Source organism: Oncorhynchus keta, chromosome 28 (assembly GCF_023373465.1).
Source record: "Oncorhynchus keta strain PuntledgeMale-10-30-2019 chromosome 28, Oket_V2, whole genome shotgun sequence".
NCBI classification, from domain to species: Eukaryota; Metazoa; Chordata; class Actinopteri; order Salmoniformes; family Salmonidae; genus Oncorhynchus; species Oncorhynchus keta.
In genome coordinates this window covers 1709487-1732421 of record NC_068448.1, presented here as the reverse complement: position 1 = coordinate 1732421, position 22935 = coordinate 1709487, and the positions used below count along the sequence as shown (strand labels likewise).

Below are 22935 nucleotides of genomic sequence, written 5' to 3'. Positions count from 1 at the left end.
CTGTCCTGCGGGGCTTCACCAGTTCCACGTGGTTCTTACTGTCCTGCGGGGCTTCACCAGTTCCACCTGGTTCTGACTGTCCCGCGGGGCTTCACCAGTTCCACCTGGTTCTGACTAAGCTGACTGTCCTGCAGGGTTTTACTGGGGGAAATGTAACAAGTCACATTGGGCCAGGTAAAAATAAAATTAAAGACTACAAAACAAGTAACATTGGGTCAAGTTGTAGTTTATTATTTCAGCATTACCATGGCAATGCAAACCAACCATTGACTGGAAACAGACATTACTGTGTGGAGATACTAGGGTCAGATAATACCCAGAAAGCAACACGAGCCAGACACCCACCACAACCAGCTTAGAAGAACACATTAGTTCATGTAACAGTGTTATAACAAGTCCTTTAAGTTGAATACATACAACTCAGGATCATTGAATGTAAATACCCTGCATCAGTTTCACTGCTAATTAAGGCTATGACCAGCAACAAGCAGACGTTAATCAGGAACTGTCCAGCCCCTCCTGGAGCTGGCATGGTGTCTAACAGCGCTATGGAGAGGTTCATGATCAAGCAGGTGGAACTCCATGAAACCCACACGTAATGTGGAACCATGAAACCACACGTAATGTGGAACCATAAACACACGTAATGTGGAACCATAAACACACGTAATGTGGAACCATAAACACACGTAATGTGGAACCATAAACACACGGAATGTGGAACCATAAACACACGGAATGTGGAACCATAAACACACGGAATGTGGAACCATAAACACACGGAATGTGGAACCATAAACACACGGAATGTGGAACCATAAACACACGGAATGTGGAACCATAAACACACGGAATGTGGAACCATAAACACACGGAATGTGGAACCATAAACACACGGAATGTGGAACCATAAACACACGGAATGTGGAACCATAAACACACGGAATGTGGAACCATAAACACACGGAATGTGGAACCATAAACACACGGAATGTGGAACCATAAACACACGGAATGTGGAACCATAAACACACGGAATGTGGAACCATAAACACACGGAATGTGGAACCATAAACACACGGAATGTGGAACCATAAACACACGGAATGTGGAACCATAAACACACGGAATGTGGAACCATAAACACACGGAATGTGGAACCATAAACACACGGAATGTGGAACCATAAACACACGGAATGTGGAACCATAAACACACGGAATGTGGAACCATAAACACACGGAATGTGGAACCATAAACACACGGAATGTGGAACCATAAACACACGGAATGTGGAACCATAAACACACGGAATGTGGAACCATGAAAACACACGGAATGTGGAACCATGAAAACACACGGAATGTGGAACCATGAAAACACACGGAATGTGGAACCATGAAAACACACGGAATGTGGAACCATGAAAACACACGGAATGTGGAACCATGAAAACACACGGAATGTGGAACCATGAAAACACACGGAATGTGGAACCATGAAAACACACGGAATGTGGAACCATGAAAACACACGGAATGTGGAACCATGAAAACACACGGAATGTGGAACCATGAAAACACACGGAATGTGTGTAAAGAGTCATCTAGAAACATTACAGCATATTACCCTTCTGGGATGGTCAAGACATCACTCAGACCCCTCCCTCTCCGCTGAGAGCTAGCCTATCGGCTCTGCTGCTGTGACGCTACACCGTACAGCAGGACAGAGCTGCACTCGGCCTTACAGCCACAAGGGGCGCTAGAGAGCCATGTTCTGTTTAACACTAGTGGTAGATGGGAGGAGAGAAGGCAGGTTTTTAAGCCCTCTTCCCCCTCAGACTGCGGAGGGAGGGATGGAGAAGATGAAGTTGGTAAATGTGTACAGACTTGGTGTCCCAAATGGCACCCTATTCTCAACCTAGTGCACTAGCCCAATAGGAAACCGGGTCATTAGTAGTGCACTACATATAGGGTGCCATTCGGGAGACAAACGATGAGACGATGGTCTCAGTTGGCGAAGGTCCGGCGCACGGTGTCGACGATGTGTTTAGCGCTGATTCCGTACAGGTCGAGTAACTCCTGAGGTTTTCCACTCCGGGGTATACGGTTCACCGCCAGGCGCGTCACGACGATACCAGGCTCCTCCCCTACTGCAGACAGCACCGCCTCCCCCAGACCCCCTAGGCAAAGAAAGACACAGGGGTAAGATGCAACACACCCCCAACCGGATAAGAAGGGTTAGCCGGAACAGGTCAACACCCCACCCTCTCTGTAGTGGTCCTCCACGGTGATGATCCTCCCTCCGGTGGCGCGGGCGCTCGACACGATGGTGGCGGCATCCAGGGGCTTGATGGTAAACGGGTCAATCACACGGATGTTCACTCCTACACACACACACACACACACAACAATGAGCCCAAAGTCTCGATCAAACAGCATAAATTCTAGATGGTATATTATTAAAAACCAAAAGGGCCTATATCCACGAGGTAAATTTCCTTCGGGAAGTATTCCTACCCCTCGACATAAGCCACATTTTGTTCTTAAAGTCTGAATTCTAAATGGAATTCTCTCCCATCACAATACCTCAAATGACAAAGTGAACAAAAATCACACCTTTGGCATACAGCGGGTACAGAGTCAATGTGGAGGCTATATACAGGGTGTTACGGTAGAGTGAATGTGGAGGCTATATACAGGGTATTACGGTACAGAGTGAATGTGGAGGCTATATACAGGGTATTACGGTACAGAGTAAATGTGGAGGCTATATACAGGGGGTACCGGTACTGAGTTAATGTGGAGGCTATATACAGGGGGTACCGGTACTGAGTTAATGTGGAGGCTATATACAGGGGGTACCGGTACTGAGTCAATGTGGAGGCTATATACAGGGGGTACCGGTACTGAGTTAATGTGGAGGCTATATACAGGGTATTACGGTACAGAGTGAATGGGGAGGCTATATACAGGGGGTACCAGTACAGAGTCAATGTGGAGGCTATATACAGGAGGTACCGGTACTGAGTTAATGTGGAGGCTATATACAGGGGGTACCGGTACAGAGTCAATGTGGAGGCTATATACAGGGGGTACCAGTACAGAGTCAATGTGGAGGCTATATACAGGGGGTACCGGTACAGAGTCAATGTGGAGGCTATATACAGGAGGTACCGGTACTGAGTTAATGTGGAGGCTATATACAGGGGGTACCGGTACAGAGTCAATGTGGAGGCTATATACAGGGGGTACCGGTACAGAGTCAATGTGGAGGCTATATACAGGGTGTTACGGTACAGTCAATGTGGAGGCTATATACAGGGTATTACGGTACAGAGTCAATGTGGAGGCTATATACAGGGGGTACCAGTACAGAGTCAATGTGGAGGCTATATACAGGGTATTACGGTACAGAGTCAATGTGGAGGCTATATACAGGGGGTACTGGTACAGAGTCAATGTGGAGGCTATATACAGGGTGTTACGGTACAGAGTCAATGTGGAGGCTATATACAGGGGGTACTGGTACAGAGTCAATGTGGAGGCTATATACAGGGTGTTACGGTACAGAGTCAATGTGGAGGCTATATACAGGGTGTTACGGTACAGAGTCAATGTGGAGGCTATATACAGGGTGTTACGGTACAGAGTCAATGTGGAGGCTATATACAGGGTGTTACGGTACAGAGTCAATGTGGAGGCTATATACAGGGTGTTACGGTACAGTCAATGTGGAGGCTATATACAGGGTGTTACGGTACAGAGTCAATGTGGAGGCTATATACAGGGTGTTACGGTACAGTCAATGTGGAGGCTATATACAGGGTATTACGGTACAGAGTCAATGTGGAGGCTATATACAGGGGGTACTGGTACAGAGTCAATGTGGAGGCTATATACAGGGTGTTACGGTACAGTCAATGTGGAGGCTATATACAGGGTATTACGGTACAGAGTCAATGTGGAGGCTATATACAGGGGGTACTGGTACAGAGTCAATGTGGAGGCTATATACAGGGTGTTACGGTACAGAGTCAATGTGGAGGCTATATACAGGGGGTACTGGTACAGAGTCAATGTGGAGGCTATATACAGGGTGTTACGGTACAGAGTCAATGTGGAGGCTATATACAGGGTGTTACGGTACAGAGTCAATGTGGAGGCTATATACAGGGTGTTACGGTACAGAGTCAATGTGGAGGCTATATACAGGGTGTTACGGTACAGAGTCAATGTGGAGGCTATATACAGGGTGTTACGGTACAGTCAATGTGGAGGCTATATACAGGGTGTTACGGTACAGAGTCAATGTGGAGGCTATATACAGGGTGTTACGGTACAGAGTCAATGTGGAGGCTATATACAGGGTATTACGGTACAGAGTCAATGTGGAGGCTATATACAGGGGGTACCGGTACAGAGTCAATGTGGAGGCTATATACAGGGTATTACGGTACAGAGTCAATGTGGAGGCTATATACAGGGGGTACTGGTACAGAGTCAATGTGGAGGCTATATACAGGGTGTTACGGTACAGAGTCAATGGGGAGGCTATATACAGGGTGTTACGGTACAGAGTCAATGTGGAGGCTATATACAGGGGGTACCGGTACAGAGTCAATGTGGAGGCTATATACAGGGTATTACGGTACAGAGTCAATGTGGAGGCTATATACAGGGTATTACGGTACAGAGTCAATGTGGAGGCTATATACAGGGTATTACGGTACAGTCAATGTGGAGGCTATATACAGGGTATTACGGTACAGAGTCAATGTGGAGGCTATATACAGGGGGTACCGGTATAGAGTCAATGTGGAGGCTATATACGGGGTGTTACGGTACAGAGTCAATGGGGAGGCTATATACAGGGTGTTACGGTACAGAGTCAATGTGGAGGCTATATACAGGGGGTACCAGTACAGAGTCAATGTGGAGGCTATATACAGGGTGTTACGGTACAGAAGTCAATGTGGAGGCTATATACAGGGGGTACCGGTACAGAGTCAATATACAGGGGGTACCCAGTGTGGACATCCTGACCCTCGGTCAGAGGCCATGGACAGGGGACATCCTGACCCCAGGTCAGAGGCCAGGGAGACCTGACCCTAGGTCAGCAGTCCTACTCTGAGCCACAATGTCAGGAAGACCAATTACTGTCAAAAGTCCAAATTGTGAAAAAGATCTGATGTGTCCCACCTGTGTAAACACAGCCTATGAATAAGGGCCAGGGACACAGTTTGTGGTGCAATTCCCTGCCAGGCCACCAGGGGGCAGTGGTGTAATTCCCTGCCAGGCCACCAGGGGGTGCTCTTACCCTCGCTGGCCAGCTGGTCAGCAGCAGTCAGAGCTTCATGCAGAGTCACTCCAGCTCCAATCACAGTCACCTTGTCGCTGTCGGACTGACGTACCACCTTGGCCACGCCCACCTCAAACTTCTCGTCGGGGTCGTAGATCACCTTCAGTTCTGGTCTGGTGATGCGGATGAAGCAGATTCCCTGAAATATATAGACAGACACAGAGAGGCATCCCAGGCTTAGTTCATGTGTATATTTCCTCATGGATTTGTATAGTGGCGTCTTATCTACAAGGTGGACTGTATGTAGAGGCTATAATGTAGTCTGATGAATGTATTCCTGTGTGTTCTGGTACCTGATATTAAAAAAACAGCTGCACCAAGACACGCCTCTTAACAACTTCAGTTGGTATGGCAACAAACTATTGTAGAGACAAGAATCCCAACACCCAATGACCTGGCCAAGTGGCATGGATCTGTTGGTGTAATGACTACGGTGTTGGGTTGACAGTCGCTAGACCCAGGATGGGGCCACCCCCCCCCCCGCCTCCGAAATTCACTATGTTGAACAGGTGTGTGGATCTTACCTTGGTGTTAGCAGCCAGCTCTACAGACCTCTCAGCAGACACGCCATCGCTGGGGTAGAACAGAGTGCATGTTGGGATAGCGCGGAACATAGCAATGTCCTCCAAAGCCATCTGGGAGGGGCCATCCTCACCTGGGGACCGGAAGTGCAGTGTGATTGGTCGATGGAAAGGGAAGTAGAGATTGATTGGTCGAGGGATGGGGGGAAAGCGACAGACAACACAGTACTGACCGATGGAGACGCCACAGTGAGACCCAGCCAGGTTGATGTTAGACTCAGAGACGGCGGCCATTCTGATGTGGTCGTAGGCCCTGGACAGGAAGGCAGCGAAGGTGCTGGCAAACGCCACTGTGCGATCTCTCGTGGCACAGCCAATCGCCACGCTCACCTAAACAACAATATTGTATTGTAGAGTAGTGGTCTGAGGGAACACTTAATGTATTGTAGAGTAGTGGTCTGAGGGAACACACTTAATGTATTGTAGAGTAGTGGTCTGAGGGAACACACTTAATGTATTGTAGAGTAGTGGTCTGAGGGAACACACTTAATGTATTGTAGAGTAGTGGTCTGAGGGAACACACTTAATGTATTGTAGAGTAGTGGTCTGAGGGAACACTTAATGTATTGTAGAGTAGTGGTCTGAGGGAACACACTTAATGTATTGTAGAGTAGTGGTCTGAGGGAACACACTTAATGTATTGTAGAGTAGTGGTCTGAGGGAACACACTTAATGTATTGTAGAGTAGTGGTCTGAGGGAACACACTTAATGTATTGTAGAGTAGTGGTCTGAGGGAACACACTTAATGTATTGTAGAGTAGTGGTCTGAGGGAACACACTTAATGTATTGTAGAGTAGTGGTCTGAGGGAACACACTTAATGTATTGTAGAGTAGTGGTCTGAGGTAACACTTAATGTATTGTAGAGTAGTGGTCTGAGGGAACACACTTAATGTATTGTAGAGTAGTGGTCTGGGGGAACACACTTAATGTATTGTATAGTAGTGGTCTGGGGGAACACACTTAATGTATTGTAGAGTAGTGGTCTGGGGGAACACACTTAATGTATTGTAGAGTAGTGGTCTGGGGGAACACACTTAATGTATTGTAGAGTAGTGGTCTGGGGGAACACACTTAATGTATTGTAGAGTAGTGGTCTGAGGGAACACACTTAATGTATTGTATAGTAGTGGTCTGAGGGAACACACTTAATGTATTGTAGAGTAGTGGTCTGAGGAAACACTTAATGTATTGTAGAGTAGTGGTCTGAGGGAACACACTTAATGTATTGTAGAGTAGTGGTCTGGGGGAACACACTTAATGTATTGTATAGTAGTGGTCTGGGGGAACACACTTAATGTATTGTAGAGTAGTGGTCTGGGGGAACACACTTAATGTATTGTAGAGTAGTGGTCTGAGGGAACACACTTAATGTATTGTAGAGTAGTGGTCTGAGGAAACACTTAATGTATTGTATAGTAGTGGTCTGGGGAACACACTTAATGTATTGTAGAGTAGTGGTCTGGGGGAACACACTTAATGTATTGTAGATATGTGGTAGTAGAGTAGTGGTCTGAGGGAACACACTTAATGTATTGTAGAGTAGTGGTCTGAGGGAACACACTTAATGTATTGTAGAGTAGTGGTCTGAGGGAACACACTTAATGTATTGTAGAGTAGTGGTCTGAGGGAATACACTTAATGTATTGTAGAATAGTGGTCTGAGGGAACACACTTAATGTATTGTAGAGTAGTGGTCTGAGGGAACACTAAATGTATTGTAGAGTAGTGGTCTGAGGGAACACTTAATGTATTGTAGAGTAGTGGTCTGAGGGAACACACTTAATGTATTGTAGAGTAGTGGTCTGAGGGAACACACTTAATGTATTGTAGAGTAGTGGTCTGAGGGAACACACTTAATGTATTGTAGAGTAGTGGTCTGAGGGAACACACTAAATGTATTGTAGAGTAGTGGTCTGAGGGAACACTTAATGTATTGTAGAGTAGTGGTCTGAGGGAACACACTTAATGTATTGTAGAGTAGTGGTCTGAGGGAACACTTAATGTATTGTAGATATGTGGTCTGAGGGAACACACTAAATGTATATCATCTCACTATGTTCGCTCCCTCCCCCAGTCTCTTCCCTCCTACATCCATCTCACCATGTTCTGCTCAGCGATGAAGCACTCTACGAAGCGTTCAGGGTAGGCCTTGTTGAACATCTCAGAGAAGGTAGAGTTCTTCATGTCAGCGTCCAGAGCCACCACCCTCGGACTGGACTGACCCAGTTTAGCCAGGGCCACGCCATACGCCTTACGAGTAGCCACCTGGGGAGGAGAGAGGAGAGGGGTTAACCGCGTATCCCCCTCTCTGCAGGGGCGTGAGTGTCTCTCTGCGGAGGAGCGGTGGTTCACCTTATCCCCAACCTTGTAGTTGGGCGGGGAGAGCAGGCTGATAGGTGAGAGATCAGCGGGGGCGGTATCTTCTTTAGGTAGCTCGGGGCAGACGGTGTTGTTGGGGTTCTGAATCTGAGCCGTCAACTCTTTAATGGCCTCCTCGGCCCGGTCTTTAGGCATGGGCTTCCCATGCCAGTTCTCCATATCCTCAATGCCTGGAGAAGAGGAATCAGATAGAGTCATTTATTTAGCTTGAAATGGTTACTTACAAGCCCTTAAACAACGATGCAGAGTTCTGACAACCGGTCAAAGAGAAGCAGTGAGTCCTCTGAAACACAACCGGTCAAAGAGAAGCAGTGAGTCCTCCGAGACACAACCGGTCAAAGAGAAGCAGTGAGTCCTCCGAGACACAACCGGTCAACGAGAAGCAGTGAGTCCTCTGAAACACAACCGGTCAAAGAGAAGCAGTGAGTCCTCTGAAACACAACCGGTCAAAGAGAAGCAGTGAGTCCTCCGAGACACAACCAGTCAAAGAGAAGCAGTGAGTCCTCCGAGACACAACCAGTCAAAGAGAAGCAGTGAGTCCTCCGAGACACAACCGGTCAAAGAGAAGCAGTGAGTCCTCCGAGACACAACCAGTCAAAGAGAAGCAGTGAGTCCTCTGAAACACAACCGGTCAAAGAGAAGCAGTGAGTCCTCTGAAACACAACCGGTCAAAGAGAAGCAGTGAGTCCTCTGAAACACAACCGGTCAAAGAGAAGCAGTGAGTCCTCCGAAACACAACCGGTCAAAGAGAAGCAGTGAGTCCTCCGAGACACAACCGGTCAAAGAGAAGCAGTGAGTCCTCTGAAACACAACCGGTCAAAGAGAAGCAGTGAGTCCTCCGAGACACAACCGGTCAAAGAGAAGCAGTGAGTCCTCTGAAACACAACCGGTCAAAGAGAAGCAGTGAGTCCTCCGAGACACAACCGGTCAAAGAGAAGCAGTGAGTCCTCTGAAACACAACCGGTCAAAGAGAAGCAGTGAGTCCTCCGAGACACAACCGGTCAAAGAGAAGCAGTGAGTCCTCTGAAACACAACTGCACTGTTTCCTGGCACACCGTCCCCTCGCCCCCATACCCGGGCGCCAACCAGGGATGCTCTGCACACATCAACAACAGTCACCCTCGAAGCATCGTTACCCATCGCTCCACTAAAGCTGCGGCCCTTGCAGAGCAAGGGGAACCACTACTTCAAGGTCTCAGAGCAAGTGACGTCACCGATTGAAACGCTATTTCGCGCGCACCACCGCTAACTAAGCTAGCCGTTTCACATCCGTTAGACCAGCCACACCGATGTGTCGGAGGAAACACCGTACACCTGGCGACCGTGTCAGCATGCATGTACCCAGCCCGCCACAGGAGTCGCTAGAGCGCGATGGGACAAGGAAATCTCAGCCTGCCAAACCCTCTCCCTCACCCAGACGACGCTGGGCCAAACCCTCTCCCTCACCCAGACGACGCTGGGCCAAACCCTCTCCCTCACCCAGACGACGCTGGGCCAAACCCTCTCCCTCACCCAGACGACGCTGGGCCAAACCCTCTCCCTCACCCAGACGACGCTGGGCCAAACCCTCTCCCTCACCCAGACGACGCTGGGCCAAACCCTCTCCCTCACCCAGACGACGCTGGGCCAATTGTGCGCTGCCTCATGGGTCTCCCAGTCACATCCAGTTGTGACACAGCCCCCATACCAGTCTCTCTCTTCCCCCATACCAGTGCTCTCTCTTCCCCCCATACCAGTCTCTCTTCCCCCCATACCAGTCTCTCCTCCCCCCATACCAGTCTCTCTTCCCCCATCCAGTCTCTCTCCCCCCATACCAGTCTCTCTCTCCCCCCATACCAGTCTCTCTCTCCCCCCATACCAGTCTCTCTCTCCCCCCATACCAGTCTCTCTCTCCCCCCATACCAGTCTCTCTCTCCCCCCATACCAGTCTCTCTCTCCCCCCATACCAGTCTCTCTCTTCCCCCCATACCAGTCTCTCTCTTCCCCCCATACCAGTCTCTCTTCCCCCCATACCAGTCTCTCTCTCCCCCCCCATACCAGTCTCTCTCTCCCCCCCATACCTTTGAGTCCTCTGCCCTTGAAGGTCTTGGCCAGGATCATAGTGGGTTTCCCCTTCACCTGCTGGGCCTGCCACAGAGCTTTACACAGCTCCTCAACGTCATGACCATCCACCACATACGTGTTCCACCTGGACGAGGAGAGAGACCGGGTTACACACACAAAGAATTAGAGACAGTACGGAAAACTGATAGAATAAGAGAGCAGGAGGTGCAAGAGAGGAGCCCCACCCGAACAAGGAGAGCTTTGAGGTCGAAGAATAAGAGAGCAGGAGGTGCAAGAGAGGTCGAAGAATAAGAGAGCAGGAGGTGCAAGAGAGGAATGAAGGAGAAGAGGGGGGTCCCCTTCACCAGAACAAGGGGCAGGAGGTGCAAGAGAGAGAAGAATAAGAGAGCAGGAGGTGCAAGAGAGGAACGAAGAATAAGAGAGCAGGAGGTGCAAGAGAGGAACGAAGGAGAAGAGGGATCCACCAGAACAAGGAGAGCAGGAGGTGCAAGAGAGGAACGAAGGAGAAGAGGGAGGGGTACCACACAAAGAAGAGAGCAGGAGGTGCAAGAGAGGAGCGAAGGAGAAAGGGAACTGACCCAAACAAGAAGAGAGCAGGAGGTGCAAGAGAGGAGCGAAGGAGAAGAGGGAGGGGTACCGACCCGAACAAGGAGAGCAGGAGGTGCAAGAGAGGAACGAAGGAGAAGAGGGGTACCGACCCGAACAAGAAGAGAGCAGGAGGTGCAAGAGAGGAGCGAAGGAGAAGAGGGAAGGGGTACCGACCCAAACAAGAAGAGAGCAGGAGGTGCAAGAGAGAAACAAAGGAGAAGAGGGAAGGGGTACCGACCCGAAGGCTTCGCAGCGCTTGCGGTAGACGTCCATGTCGTGTTTGAGAGGAGCAGGTTCACTCTGTCCCAGGCGGTTAACGTCGATAACAGCCACCAGGTTATCCAGGTTGTAGTGAGAACCAAACGCCATGGCTTCCCAGACAGCCCCCTCTGAACACTCCCCATCACCCATCATGCAGTACACACGGTAACTAGGAAACGAGAGAAAATACATTTTTATATTGTCATTAAAAAAAAAATATACACACATTTCACACAAGACACCTATTCAAGATGGCACCAGTCATTAAAGTGCTTCATTTGGGCCAGATCCTCTGGGACCCGTTTGGGCCAGATCCTCTGGGACCCGTTTGGGCCAGATCCTCTGGGACCCGTTTGGGCCAGATCCTCTGGGACCCGTTTGAGCCAGATCCTCTGGGACCCGTTTGAGCCAGATCCGGTAAAAGTAGATTGTCAGCCTGATAGTCTATGAGTGGATTCAGGTTGGTCCGACCCTTGCTTATAGTTTGCGTAAACATGGTTACTTGTGCTTGTGGCCATGGCCGAGAAAAGCATGCATCTCTCACAGAACTAGGATGAGATTCACCTTCTGTGATCCTTCCCTGCTCATGAATGAGCCTGCAACTCCTTGTTCCAGCGTTTCAATTCATTTTATTATCAAATCACATTTGTATTGGTCCACATACACATGGTTAGCAGATGTTAATGGTCCTCATACACATGGTTAGCAGATGTTAATGGTCCTCATACACATGGTTAGCAGATGTTAATGAACCTCATACACATGGTTAGCAGATGTTAATGCAAGTGTAGCGAAATGCTTGTGCTTCTAGTTCCGACAATGCAGTAATAACCAACAAGTAATCTAACTAACAATTCCAAGACTACTACCTTATTAGACAAGTGTAAGGGGATAAAGAATATGTACATAAGGATATATGAATGAGTGATGGTACAGAGCAGCATAGTCAAGATACAGTAGATGGTATCGAGTGCAGTATATACACATATGAGATCATAGCCGTGCGGAGGGTTCTGGAAGAGACTCAGATCAATCCTAATACATTTACCAAAGCCATAGAATAACTGTTGTCTGTTCAGAAAGACAACACAAGGCTCTTTTAAAGCTCAACACCCTCTGTGGGTGACCTTAACCTTCTGAGAAAATCACGGCTGGGTGACAGGTGCTTTGAGGGATAGTGTCAAGGCTTGAGGATGTAGGTGTGTGTGTGTGTGTGTGTGTGTACCTGGACTTGTCGAAGTGTTTCCCAGTGTAGGCCATCCCGCAGGCAGCCCCAAGCCCCTGTCCCAGAGACCCAGTTGCCACGTCAACAAACTCCAGTTTCTGTAGAACAGTCAGAGTTAGTCAAACCTGAGCTGGACCATGTTCATTAAGGCGTGACCACTGAAAACATTTAAAAACATTTTGCAACTGTAGGAAACACAAGGTCCAGTCCCGTTTGTCAGTTCTTTCGTTTTTAACCTAATGAATAAATTCTCAGTACATTGGAGTCAGGGGTTACTTACAGGTGTGGGGTGACCCTCCAGGTCGGAGTCGAGCTTCCTCAGGTTGATCAGGTCGGCCTCCTTCACAAAGCCCGCCTCCGCCCAGGCAGCGTACAGGATTGGTGCAGCATGACCCTAGAGGAACACAGCAGCCAAATCAGAACACTGTACACGACAGAGGGGAGCATGGGAAATGTAGTGCAAATGAAAGAGAACCCTTGACAGGTGAACCGAGTGTGTAGAGTCTGCAAGTGCATAGAATGCATGTCTGGGAGAGAACGTAAGTGTGTGTCTGGGAGAACGTAAGTGTGTGGGGGACAGACAATCACCTTAGACAGTACGAAGCGGTCGTTGCACTGGTTGCGTGGGTCAGCAGCTTTATAACGCATCGTGTGGAAGAACAGCACAGACATCAGCTCTGCTGCACTGCAACATGTGGTGGGGTGACTGGAGAGAGAGAGAGAGGTAGACATAGAGAGAGGCAGGGGAGAGAGAGAGGCAGGGAGAGAGAGAGAGGCAGGGAGAGAGAGAGAGGCAGGGAGAGAGAGAGAGGCAGGGAGAGAGAGAGAGGCAGGGAGAGAGAGAGAGGCAGGGAGAGAGAGAGAGGCAGGGGGAGAGAGAGAGGCAGGGAGAGAGAGAGGCAGGGAGAGAGAGAGAGAGAGGCAGGGAGAGAGAGAGAGAGGCAGGGAGAGAGAGAGAGAGAGGCAGGAGAGAGAGAGAGAGAGGCAGGGAGAGAGAGAGAGAGAGAGGTAGACAGAGAGAGAGAGGTAGACAGAGAGAGAGAGGTAGACAGAGAGAGAGAGGTAGACAGAGAGAGAGAGGTAGACAGAGAGAGAGAGGTAGACAGAGAGAGAGAGAGGTAGACAGAGAGAGAGAGAGGTAGACAGAGAGAGAGAGAGGTAGACAGAGAGAGAGAGAGGTAGACAGAGAGAGAGAGGTAGACAGAGAGAGAGAGAGGTAGACAGAGAGAGGTAGAGAGACAGACGGAGAGAGAGGTAGAGAGAGGGCAGTCTGTTAGTGAAATCACAACCAGCTGTTAACAGCAACCCAAACCATCACGTTAGCGTTTCATGCAGTCGCAAAGTATTCAGACACCTTGACTCTTTCCACATCGTTATGTTACAGCCTTATTCTAAAATCGATTAAATAAAAATGTCATCTACACACCTTAATGACAAAGCGAACAGGTTTAGAAGTTTTTGCAAATGTGTGAAATTAAACATGGAAATGCCTTATTTACGTAAGTGTTCAGACCCTTTGCTAAGAGACCTGAAATTGAGCTCAGGTGCATCCTGTTTCCTTCGATCATCCTTGAGATGTTTCCTCAACTTGATTGGAGTCCACCTGTGGTAAATTCAATTGATTGGAGTCCACCTGTGGTAAATTCAATTGATTGGAGTCCACCCTGTGGTAAATTCAATTGATTGGAGTCCACCTGTGGTAAATTCAATTGATTGGAGTCCACCTGTGGTAAATTCACTTGATTGGAGTCCACCTGTGGTAAATTCAATTGATTGGAGTCCACCTGTGGTAAATTCAATTGATTGGAGTCCACCTGTGGTAAATTCAATTGATTGGAGTCCACCTGTGGTAAATTCAATTGATTGGAGTCCACCTGTGGTAAATTCAATTGATTGGAGTCCACCTGTGGTAAATTCAATTGATTGGAGTCCACCTGTGGTAAATTCAATTGATTGGAGTCCACCTGTGGTAAATTCAATTGATTGGAGTCCACCTGTGGTAAATTCAATTGATTGGAGTCCACCTGTGGTAAATTCAATTGACCAGACATGATTTGGGAAAGGCACACACACGCCTGTCTATATAAAGGTCCCACAGTGCCCACAGTGGACAGTGCATGTTGGTCCAAAAACCAACGCTGCATTTCAGAGCAAAAATGAATCCATCAGGTCAAAGTAATTGTCTGTAGAGCTCTGAGACAGGATCGTGTCGAGGTACAGATCTCGGGAAGGGTACCAAAACATTTCTGCAGCATTGAAGGTCCCCAAGAACACAGTGGCCTCAGTCATTCTTAAAATGGAAGAAGTTTGGAATCACCAAGTCTCTTCCTGGAGCTGGCCGCCCGGCCAACCTGAGAAATCGGGGAGAAGGGCCTTGGTCAAGGAGGTGACCAAGAATGGGGTGGTCACTGACAGAGCTCCTCTGTGGAGATGGGTGAACCTTCCAGAAGGACAACCAGCTCTGCAGCACTCCACCAATCAGGCCTTTAAGGTAGGGTGGACAGATGGAAGCCACTCCTCAGTAAAAGGAACATAACAGCCAAAAGGCACCTAAAGACACTCAGACTATGAGAAACAAGATTCTCTGGCCTGATGAAACCTCTTTGGCCTGAATGCCAAGCGTCACGTCTGGAGGAAACCTGGCAACATTCCTACAGTGAAGCATGGTGGTGGTGGTGGTGGCAGAATATTGTGGGGATGTTTTTCAGCAGCAGGAACTAGAAATATGCTGAGCACTGGTTGGCTGCTTTTCCTTCACGCTGCGGTCCAACTCGTCCCAAACCGTCTCAATTGGTCGGGTGATTGGAGGTCGGGTCTTCTGATGCAGCACTCCATCACTCTCCTTGGTAAAATAGCCCTTACACAGCCTGGAGGTGTGTTTTGGGTCATTGTCCTGTTGAAAAAACAAATTAGTCCCAATAAGCCCAAACCAGATGGGATGGTGTATCGCTGCAGAATGCTGTGGTTGCCATGTTGGTTAAGTGTGCCTTTAAATTCTAAATAAATCAGACCGTGTCACCAGCAAAGCACCATCACACCTCCTCCTCCATGCTTCACGGTGGGAACCACACATGAAGAGATCCGTTCAGCTGCTGAGTTTCACAAAGACGTTTGGAACCAAAAATCTCACATTTGGACTCATCAGACCAAAGGACAGATTTCCACCAGTGTAATGTCCATTGCTCGTGTTTCTTGGCCCAAGCAAGTCTCTTCTTCTTATTGGTGTCCTTTAGTGGTTTCTTTGCAGTAATTTGACCACAAAGGCCTGATTCACAGTCTCCTCTGAAGAGTTGATGTTGAGGTGTGCGTTACTTGAACTCTGTGAATCGTTTAATTGTGCTGCAATTTCTGAGGCTGGTAACTAATGAACTTATCCTCTGCAGCAGAGGTAACTCTGGGTCTTCCTATAATAATAATAATATAATAATAATAATAATATAATATAATAATATATGCCATTTAGCAGACGCTTTTATCCAAAGCGACTTACAGTCATGTGTGCATACATTCTACGTATGGGTGGTCCCGGGAATCGAACCCACTACCCTGGCGTTACAAGCGCCATGCTCTACCAACTGAGCTACAGAAGGCGGTGGCGGTCCTCATGAGAGACAGTTTCATCATAGTGCTTGATGGTTTTTGCGACTGCGCTTGAAGAAACTTTCAAAGTTCTTAAAATAATCTGAAACATCCACAAACGGAACAAAATACTTCACTACGCTTTGGTTCCCTAAAACACGGTACAAAAAGTCTAAACAGTCCAGATGTGGATGAAAATACCCTCAAATTCAATCTGACAGGCTGCACACGTCTTCTCTAATCCAAAGTGCTGGAGTACAGAGACAAAAACAACAGGTCACTGTCCCAACACTTGGAGCTCACTGTATATTTCCCCAGGGAAGACAACACTGAGCACAAGCAGCAAGTCCCTGGACTTTGTGAGGGGAGACCGAGACATCAAACCCAGGAGACACTTGAGCAGGACAGTCTCTCCACAGAGAAGCCAAGTCGTGTTGTAACAGGTATTTGCAGAGAGCAGTGGTTTAGAATGTTACAAAACCTGGCAGTTTTGAAGAAAAAAAAAAATGGAAAAAAAAAGCCAGGCATTGACTAATACCGTCGCTACTTCCTGTTATCTCACACGTCGTTGGCCAATAGCATATCTACTTCCTGATAACCCTGAACATGTCAACACTCCACTCCTTATGGGGGAGGGGGGCATTCAGTGGATTGTGTAAATTGTGTCCCGAAAGGCCATAGTCTTTAGAGTGCATTACTTCTTTAGAACAGGGCCCCATAGGGTTCAGTGTGAATAGGATGCCTTTTGGGATGAACTGCTAGTAGCGTTTTACACAGCATCATTCAAACAGTCACTTACATTCGTCACCATTAAAACTACAACAGCACGGTAATTCAAATCATTTACCACCAAGGGTGATGATCCAGTATCAGACACCTGCTGAAACAAAAAAGTCTAGTCAAAGTTCCCACTAAAATACTGACAGATGAGCACTTTTGGGAGAATATATATATATTTTTTTTAACACTTGAGTTTGTCAAAGCAGTTCTGATTTTGACAAAAAATAAAAAAAATATAAAAAAATGTTAGTTCTTACATCTGTGTAGAAGAGGACCAATAAAGTCTCCTGCCATGATAAAAACACTGAGGCAGACCAGGCTTGTGTACAATTGAACAGAAACGATACAGAACAGCCAGTTGAGGCGTTATTATAGTGGCCTATATGTTGTGCTGGACGAGTTCTACCAGATAAGTCCTCTTTAAAATGAGCAGGCCACAACCGCCACACGGGAGAAAACAAACCTCAAAAAGGTTGTCAAACGTGTCATTTCGTACAAAATATCTGGAAACGTTGAAAACTGAACGCACCCCAGGTCCGCCTATAGGTCGACTTCTAAAAACAGGCTACTCTTCATTTCTAGAAGAAAAGCCTAAACCTGATAAACCGTGATTCCCTTCCAGGGAAGGTTATTTGTTTTCCTTGTGGGCGAACTGCCTGAATACCAGGAAGTGACAAAAAAAATAATAATTTAAACTTGGCAATAACAGGTTAGTCTTCACCATACTTAACTTGTTCCCTTTTCTGGACAGCATATGAGGTGTCAGCCAATCAGGAGGACGAAGAGGAGCCACACAAGCCATCTTTCTGGTTCCTCCCCATTGTTCAGACTAAAGGAGCTGGGCGAGGTGAGCCTGCTCTGAGGGGGTCCCATTGTTCAGACTAAAGGAGCTGGGCCTGCTCTGAGGAAGTCTCATTGTTCAGACTAAAGGAGCTGGGCCTGCTCTGAGGAGGTCTCATTGTTCAGACTAAAGGAGCTGGGCGAGGTGAGCCTGCTCTGAGGAGGTCTCATTGTTCAGACTAAAGGAGCTGGGCCTGCTCTGAGGAGGTCTCATTGTTCAGACTAAAGGAGCTGGGCGAGGTGAGCCTGCTCTGAGGAAGTCTCATTGTTCAGACTAAAGGAGCTGGGCCTGCTCTGAGGAAGTCTCATTGTTCAGACTAAAGGAGCTGGGCCTGCTCTGAGGAGGTCTCATTGTTCAGACTAAAGGAGCTGGGCCTGCTCTGAGGAGGTCTCATTGTTCAGACTAAAGGAGCTGGGCCTGCTCTGAGGAGGTCTCATTGTTCAGACTAAAGGAGCTGGGCGAGGTGAGCCTGCTCTGAGGAGGTCTCATTGGGTAGGTGACGTTTATTACAGAAAATAAATAAAAAAGTTTACGAGAAAGTGTCAGCAGGAAATACCCCATCTTAGTTTACGTGTTTAGATAGAGGTTTAAGGGCGAAAAAAAAAAAAAACTGAAATGATTAAGCTTTTAACAGGACAAACGCAACAGTTTCTCTTTGACATGGAGGTCTGTCTCATAGTACGGTTTGCAAAAATGGATCAGCTTTAAGCACGGTAATGTTTCGGCATTCAGGTTCAACAAGTCATTTCCCAACCACTTCTTCCAAAGGCAGAGCATGTATGGAAAGTTGTGTTTAAACCACAGGGGAGGCTGTCAACTAACAAAATTCTGGCTTTCCCCATAAACGGAAACAGTGCTAGAATCAGTGCTAGAATCAGTGTACAATGTAATAGCATAGCTATGTATTGTAGTGGTCACTAACTAAATCAATGATTTGGTGAATGGTAGGCGAGGCAGAATCAGAATTCTACTCCTAATCTAGGCTGATATATTTGGGAAGTAGGCTAGACCTACTTTTAACCCATTAATCCCCAACGTGGTGTTTATTTAAGCCACAGGCAGCTTACGTTATCTAAAAATAAAAATAAATCACATTAAGCAGGAAACTGAACTAGTGCAGAATCGGGGCTGGATACTGTTGATGGACAACTGGGCATCTCTGACAGACCAGGAAGTGATCGTCAACAGGTTGGTGTTCATACCTGAAAGTGATCATAGACCCCTAACGAGGAAATGGTCATCTTACGACCTGAAAAGACAATTATAAAACATTATTTCTGGCTCCAGCTGAATTGTCTAAGAAAGCCTTATCTAAGCCACAGGTGAGGTTCTCTCTATCTAATGTTGTAAGCAGTAAACACATACAGTAAAGTCTGGGCTGGAAAGATAGTCTCAGTCTCTGTCTCAATCTGCATCTTCGTTAAAGAGAGAACTACATTTAATTCTGAGGAACGGTGGCGTTGCTTTCGCCTGGTCCCAGATCAGTCTGCTCTCTTACCAACTCCATAGTGACAAGGAGTTGGCATCACGACAGCTGACAGACCGCTGACAGACCGGCAAGAGCTCCTTCGATAGGGACATACTTATTTTGGAGCCCTTCACTACTGTCCCACACACTAACAGAATGTAGATTATACGTAACAAATTATACATATATGCAATTAAAAATGTATTGCACTAGCCTACATAGTGAATAGGTTGCAATGTCAGGCACATAAAATCACATTAGTGTCCCCTTCTTTCCCCACGCAGTGACAAACACGTTCAGAATGTCATGTTGAGAAATGAACCACTTCTGTACTGTGGCAACAATGTTGAGAAAAGTGTAGTTCGACTTGGCTTAAATACTTCTCTGTAATGAGAGAGGAGCCTAACTTTAAGTATATTTACATCAATACCCCTGTGCTGCAGGTAGCCAGAGCAGGAAAGCTAGTCCATGACTAAGCAAATTCCAAGCTTGAAGAGAAAACAGTTCATGCGGAACAAAAGGGCATTTCTACCCACCCCCCCCAAACACACTCATCCTTTATTCAGTATTTCACTAGGATGCTGTCTGGACGCATGGTGGGACTCAATCTTTAAAATCAAAGGCAGAAGTCCACCACGAGACCCGCACATCTCTCCATGTGATGTGTTGGCTTTGCTAAAAAACATTTTATTTTTATATATCCGATATGGTCATGATGCCAGTGGTGTATTCAATTCCTCTGATTCGGTTTAACGGAAGCAAACCGGGAGGGACAATTGAAAACGCTAAAACAGTTGCAAAACATTCAGAAACAGTGGAATGAATATAACCAGATTCTAACTAATCAAAGTGAACCAAAAGTAAGAATTGATGGTGCATCCATCAAATGTACGGTCATTTAAAGGTTTCCAGTTTTACGCAGATATCTAGCTAGCTAATATGTGACAATTTACCAGAGCTGACAACACACACGCATTTGACTCAGTCACGCATTGAAAAGTGTTTTTATTTGTCTAATTAGTTAATTCATCATCTTTCAACTAGCAGACATAAACCACCTGAATATTGATATTCATTAGATTTTTCCTTGAAGGTTGAGTGATGGAGAAATTAATTGTAATAACAAGAGCATTTTTCAAACACCAAACACTTGGGAAACATATCGCAAGTGGCCAACCCTCCTTGAGAAAACATTTTAAAGGAGAGAGTTCACCCAAATTAAAAGTGTTTGTGTCCTTACATTGAAAGCAGTCTATGGACAAGTAGACAGAACTTATGACCTGGTTACATTAAATATTAGTTTCATGAGCTCCCAGCATGTCACAAAACGTTACACCGGAGAACAAGGATACATCCCTTCAACCCGTTCTACCATTTACCCGTCTCATTACTGTCGGAATAAAATGTCTAACCCAATATCTTCAGAAAAAAAAAACATTTAAAAATAAATAACTCAGTCGTCAAATGTTGAGTTGATTTAAAATGTTGAACGCATCCCGAAAACACCCGTGGTTATATTGTCCCCATCTGGGGGTGGTGCCAGGAGCAATGAAATACAACTAGCAAACCTCACGCCAAGATGTATTCAAACGTTGTCAGTCCTGAATTACACCTGTAAAGGGAAACGTTGTGTCCTTGGTTTAACTAACTAGTTAATTGGTTGGTTTAATAACTAACTAGCTAAACCAACGACAACTACCCGTTTTGACGACAATCAGCCCATGAATTGCAGCACGTCCACGCAACTATTACAGCTGCAGCCCGGTTCAGTTCAATGTATCAGGTCAGCAAGCAAGATACATCACGAACCGTTCATTAAACTACTTCCCGATTACTTTTTAAAACTTACCCGGAGTTGGAGGCGCACGTCGCCTTGACGGAGTTGATCCGCAGCTTGTTGGCGATGTCTTTCAGACCCTGCAAAGTCTTCTCGTCGGGTTTCTGGTAGCTCGCCATGGCGGAGATAACGGAGACCGCTTGGTTGAACGATAAAAAACACGGGTCTTTTTATTGAAGAGCTGGTTCAACTCGGGAGACTAGCTGAGCCTTCGAGGGATGCTACAAACGAGGAGGACAAGGAAGGAGACGGGTTTATATTGAATTATCCTGGCCGCCGTACAAGGAAGTGGTGCGGTTCGGCTGTGGACGCCCACCGCACCTTTTCATTGGTTGAGGCGCGTTCTCATTCCACCACGCTCGACACAACGTAGCCTGCGTGATTAAACGTCAGCACGTACACGTAACAGCTACTATATTTATTGAGCTGCAATATTATAATAATCATTATAATTGATTAAATGTATATAGCGCTTTTCATAACAAACAAAACAAGCAAAAAACAACAACCAATACATCATGAGTAGCCTATAGTTGTCTAGGTAACCAATACATCATGAGTAGCCTATAGTTGTCTAGGTAACCAATACATCATGAGTAGCCTATAGTTGTCTAGGTAACCAATACATCATGAGTAGCCTATAGTTGTCTAGGTAACCAATACATCATGAGTAGCCTATAGTTGTCGAGGTAACCAATACATCATGAGTAGCCTATAGTTGTCTAGGTAACCAATACATCATGAGTAGCCTATAGTTGTCTAGGTAACCAATACATCATGAGTAGCCTATAGTTGTCTAGGTAACCAATACATCATGAGTAGCCTATAGTTGTCTAGGTAACCAATACATCATGAGTAGCCTATAGTTGTCTAGGTAACCAATACATCATGAGTAGCCTATAGTTGTCGAGGTAACCAATACATCATGAGTAGCCTATAGTTGTCTAGGTAACCAATACATCATGAGTAGCCTATAGTTGTCTAGGTAACCAATACATCATGAGTAGCCTATAGTTGTCCAGCTCAACCAATAGAGGCCAAGTCTTTGAGTGCATTGTTGATGAAGAAGAGTCTGGTGACGATCACGCAGAGGGTTACACTGGGAACCAGCCTGAGTCATGTAGAGGGTTACACTGGGAACCAGCCTGAGTCATGTAGAGGGCTACACTGGGAACCAGCCTGAGTCACGTAGAGGGTTACACTGGGAACCAGCCTGAGTCACGCAGAGGGTTACACTGGGAACCAGCCTGAGTCATGTAGAGGGCTACACTGGGAACCAGCCTGAGTCATGTAGAGGGCTACACTGGGAACCAGCCTGAGTCACGTAGAGGGTTACACTGGGAACCAGCCTGAGTCACGTAGAGGGTTACACTGGGAACCAGCCTGAGTCATGTAGAGGGCTACACTGGGAACCAGCCTGAGTCACGCAGAGGGTTACACTGGGAACCAGCCTGAGTCACGTAGAGGGTTACACTGGGAACCAGCCTGAGTCATGTAGAGGGCTACACTGGGAACCAGCCTGAGTCATGTAGAGGGCTACACTGGGAACCAGCCTGAGTCACGTAGAGGGTTACACTGGGAACCAGCCTGAGTCACGTAGAGGGTTACACTGGGAACCAGCCTGAGTCATGTAGAGGGCTACACTGGGAACCAGCCTGAGTCATGTAGAGGGCTACACTGGGAACCAGCCTGAGTCATGTAGAGGGCTACACTGGGAACCAGCCTGAGTCATGTCGAGGGCTACACTGGGAACCAGCCTGAGTCATGTAGAGGGCTACACTGGGAACCAGCCTGAGTCATGTAGAGGGCTACACTGGGAACCAGCCTGAGTCATGTAGAGGGCTACACTGGGAACCAGCCTGAGTCATGTTGAGGGCTACACTGGGAACCAGCCTGAGTCATGTTGAGGGCTACACTGGGAACCAGCCTGAGTCATGTAGAGGGCTACACTGGGAACCAGCCTGAGTC

At 47.0% G+C, this 22935-nt stretch overlaps 1 protein-coding gene and 1 long non-coding RNA gene across 2 annotated transcripts; one reads left to right on the top strand and one right to left on the bottom strand.

Moving 5' to 3' along the window:
* Positions 1–210: 210 nt before the first annotated feature.
* Positions 211–21250, bottom strand: LOC118360496 (transketolase-like). The gene is made up of 13 exons (XM_052484327.1): positions 20980–21250; positions 13051–13168; positions 12743–12856; positions 12463–12560; positions 11215–11406; positions 10385–10512; positions 8298–8494; positions 8046–8210; positions 6116–6272; positions 5886–6016; positions 5320–5500; positions 2267–2386; positions 211–2182 (listed from the first exon to the last, which is right to left on the bottom strand). The coding sequence occupies exons 1-13, from the start codon at positions 21084–21086 to the stop codon at positions 2010–2012; spliced, it is 1881 nt and encodes a 626-aa protein (XP_052340287.1). The 5' UTR covers positions 21087–21250; the 3' UTR covers positions 211–2009.
* LOC127913077 (uncharacterized) lies at positions 17696–18153 on the top strand. The gene is made up of 3 exons (XR_008084573.1): positions 17696–17825; positions 17869–17920; positions 18093–18153. It is a non-coding gene; the product is annotated as an uncharacterized LOC127913077 (long non-coding RNA).
* Positions 21251–22935: the final 1685 nt, after the last annotated feature.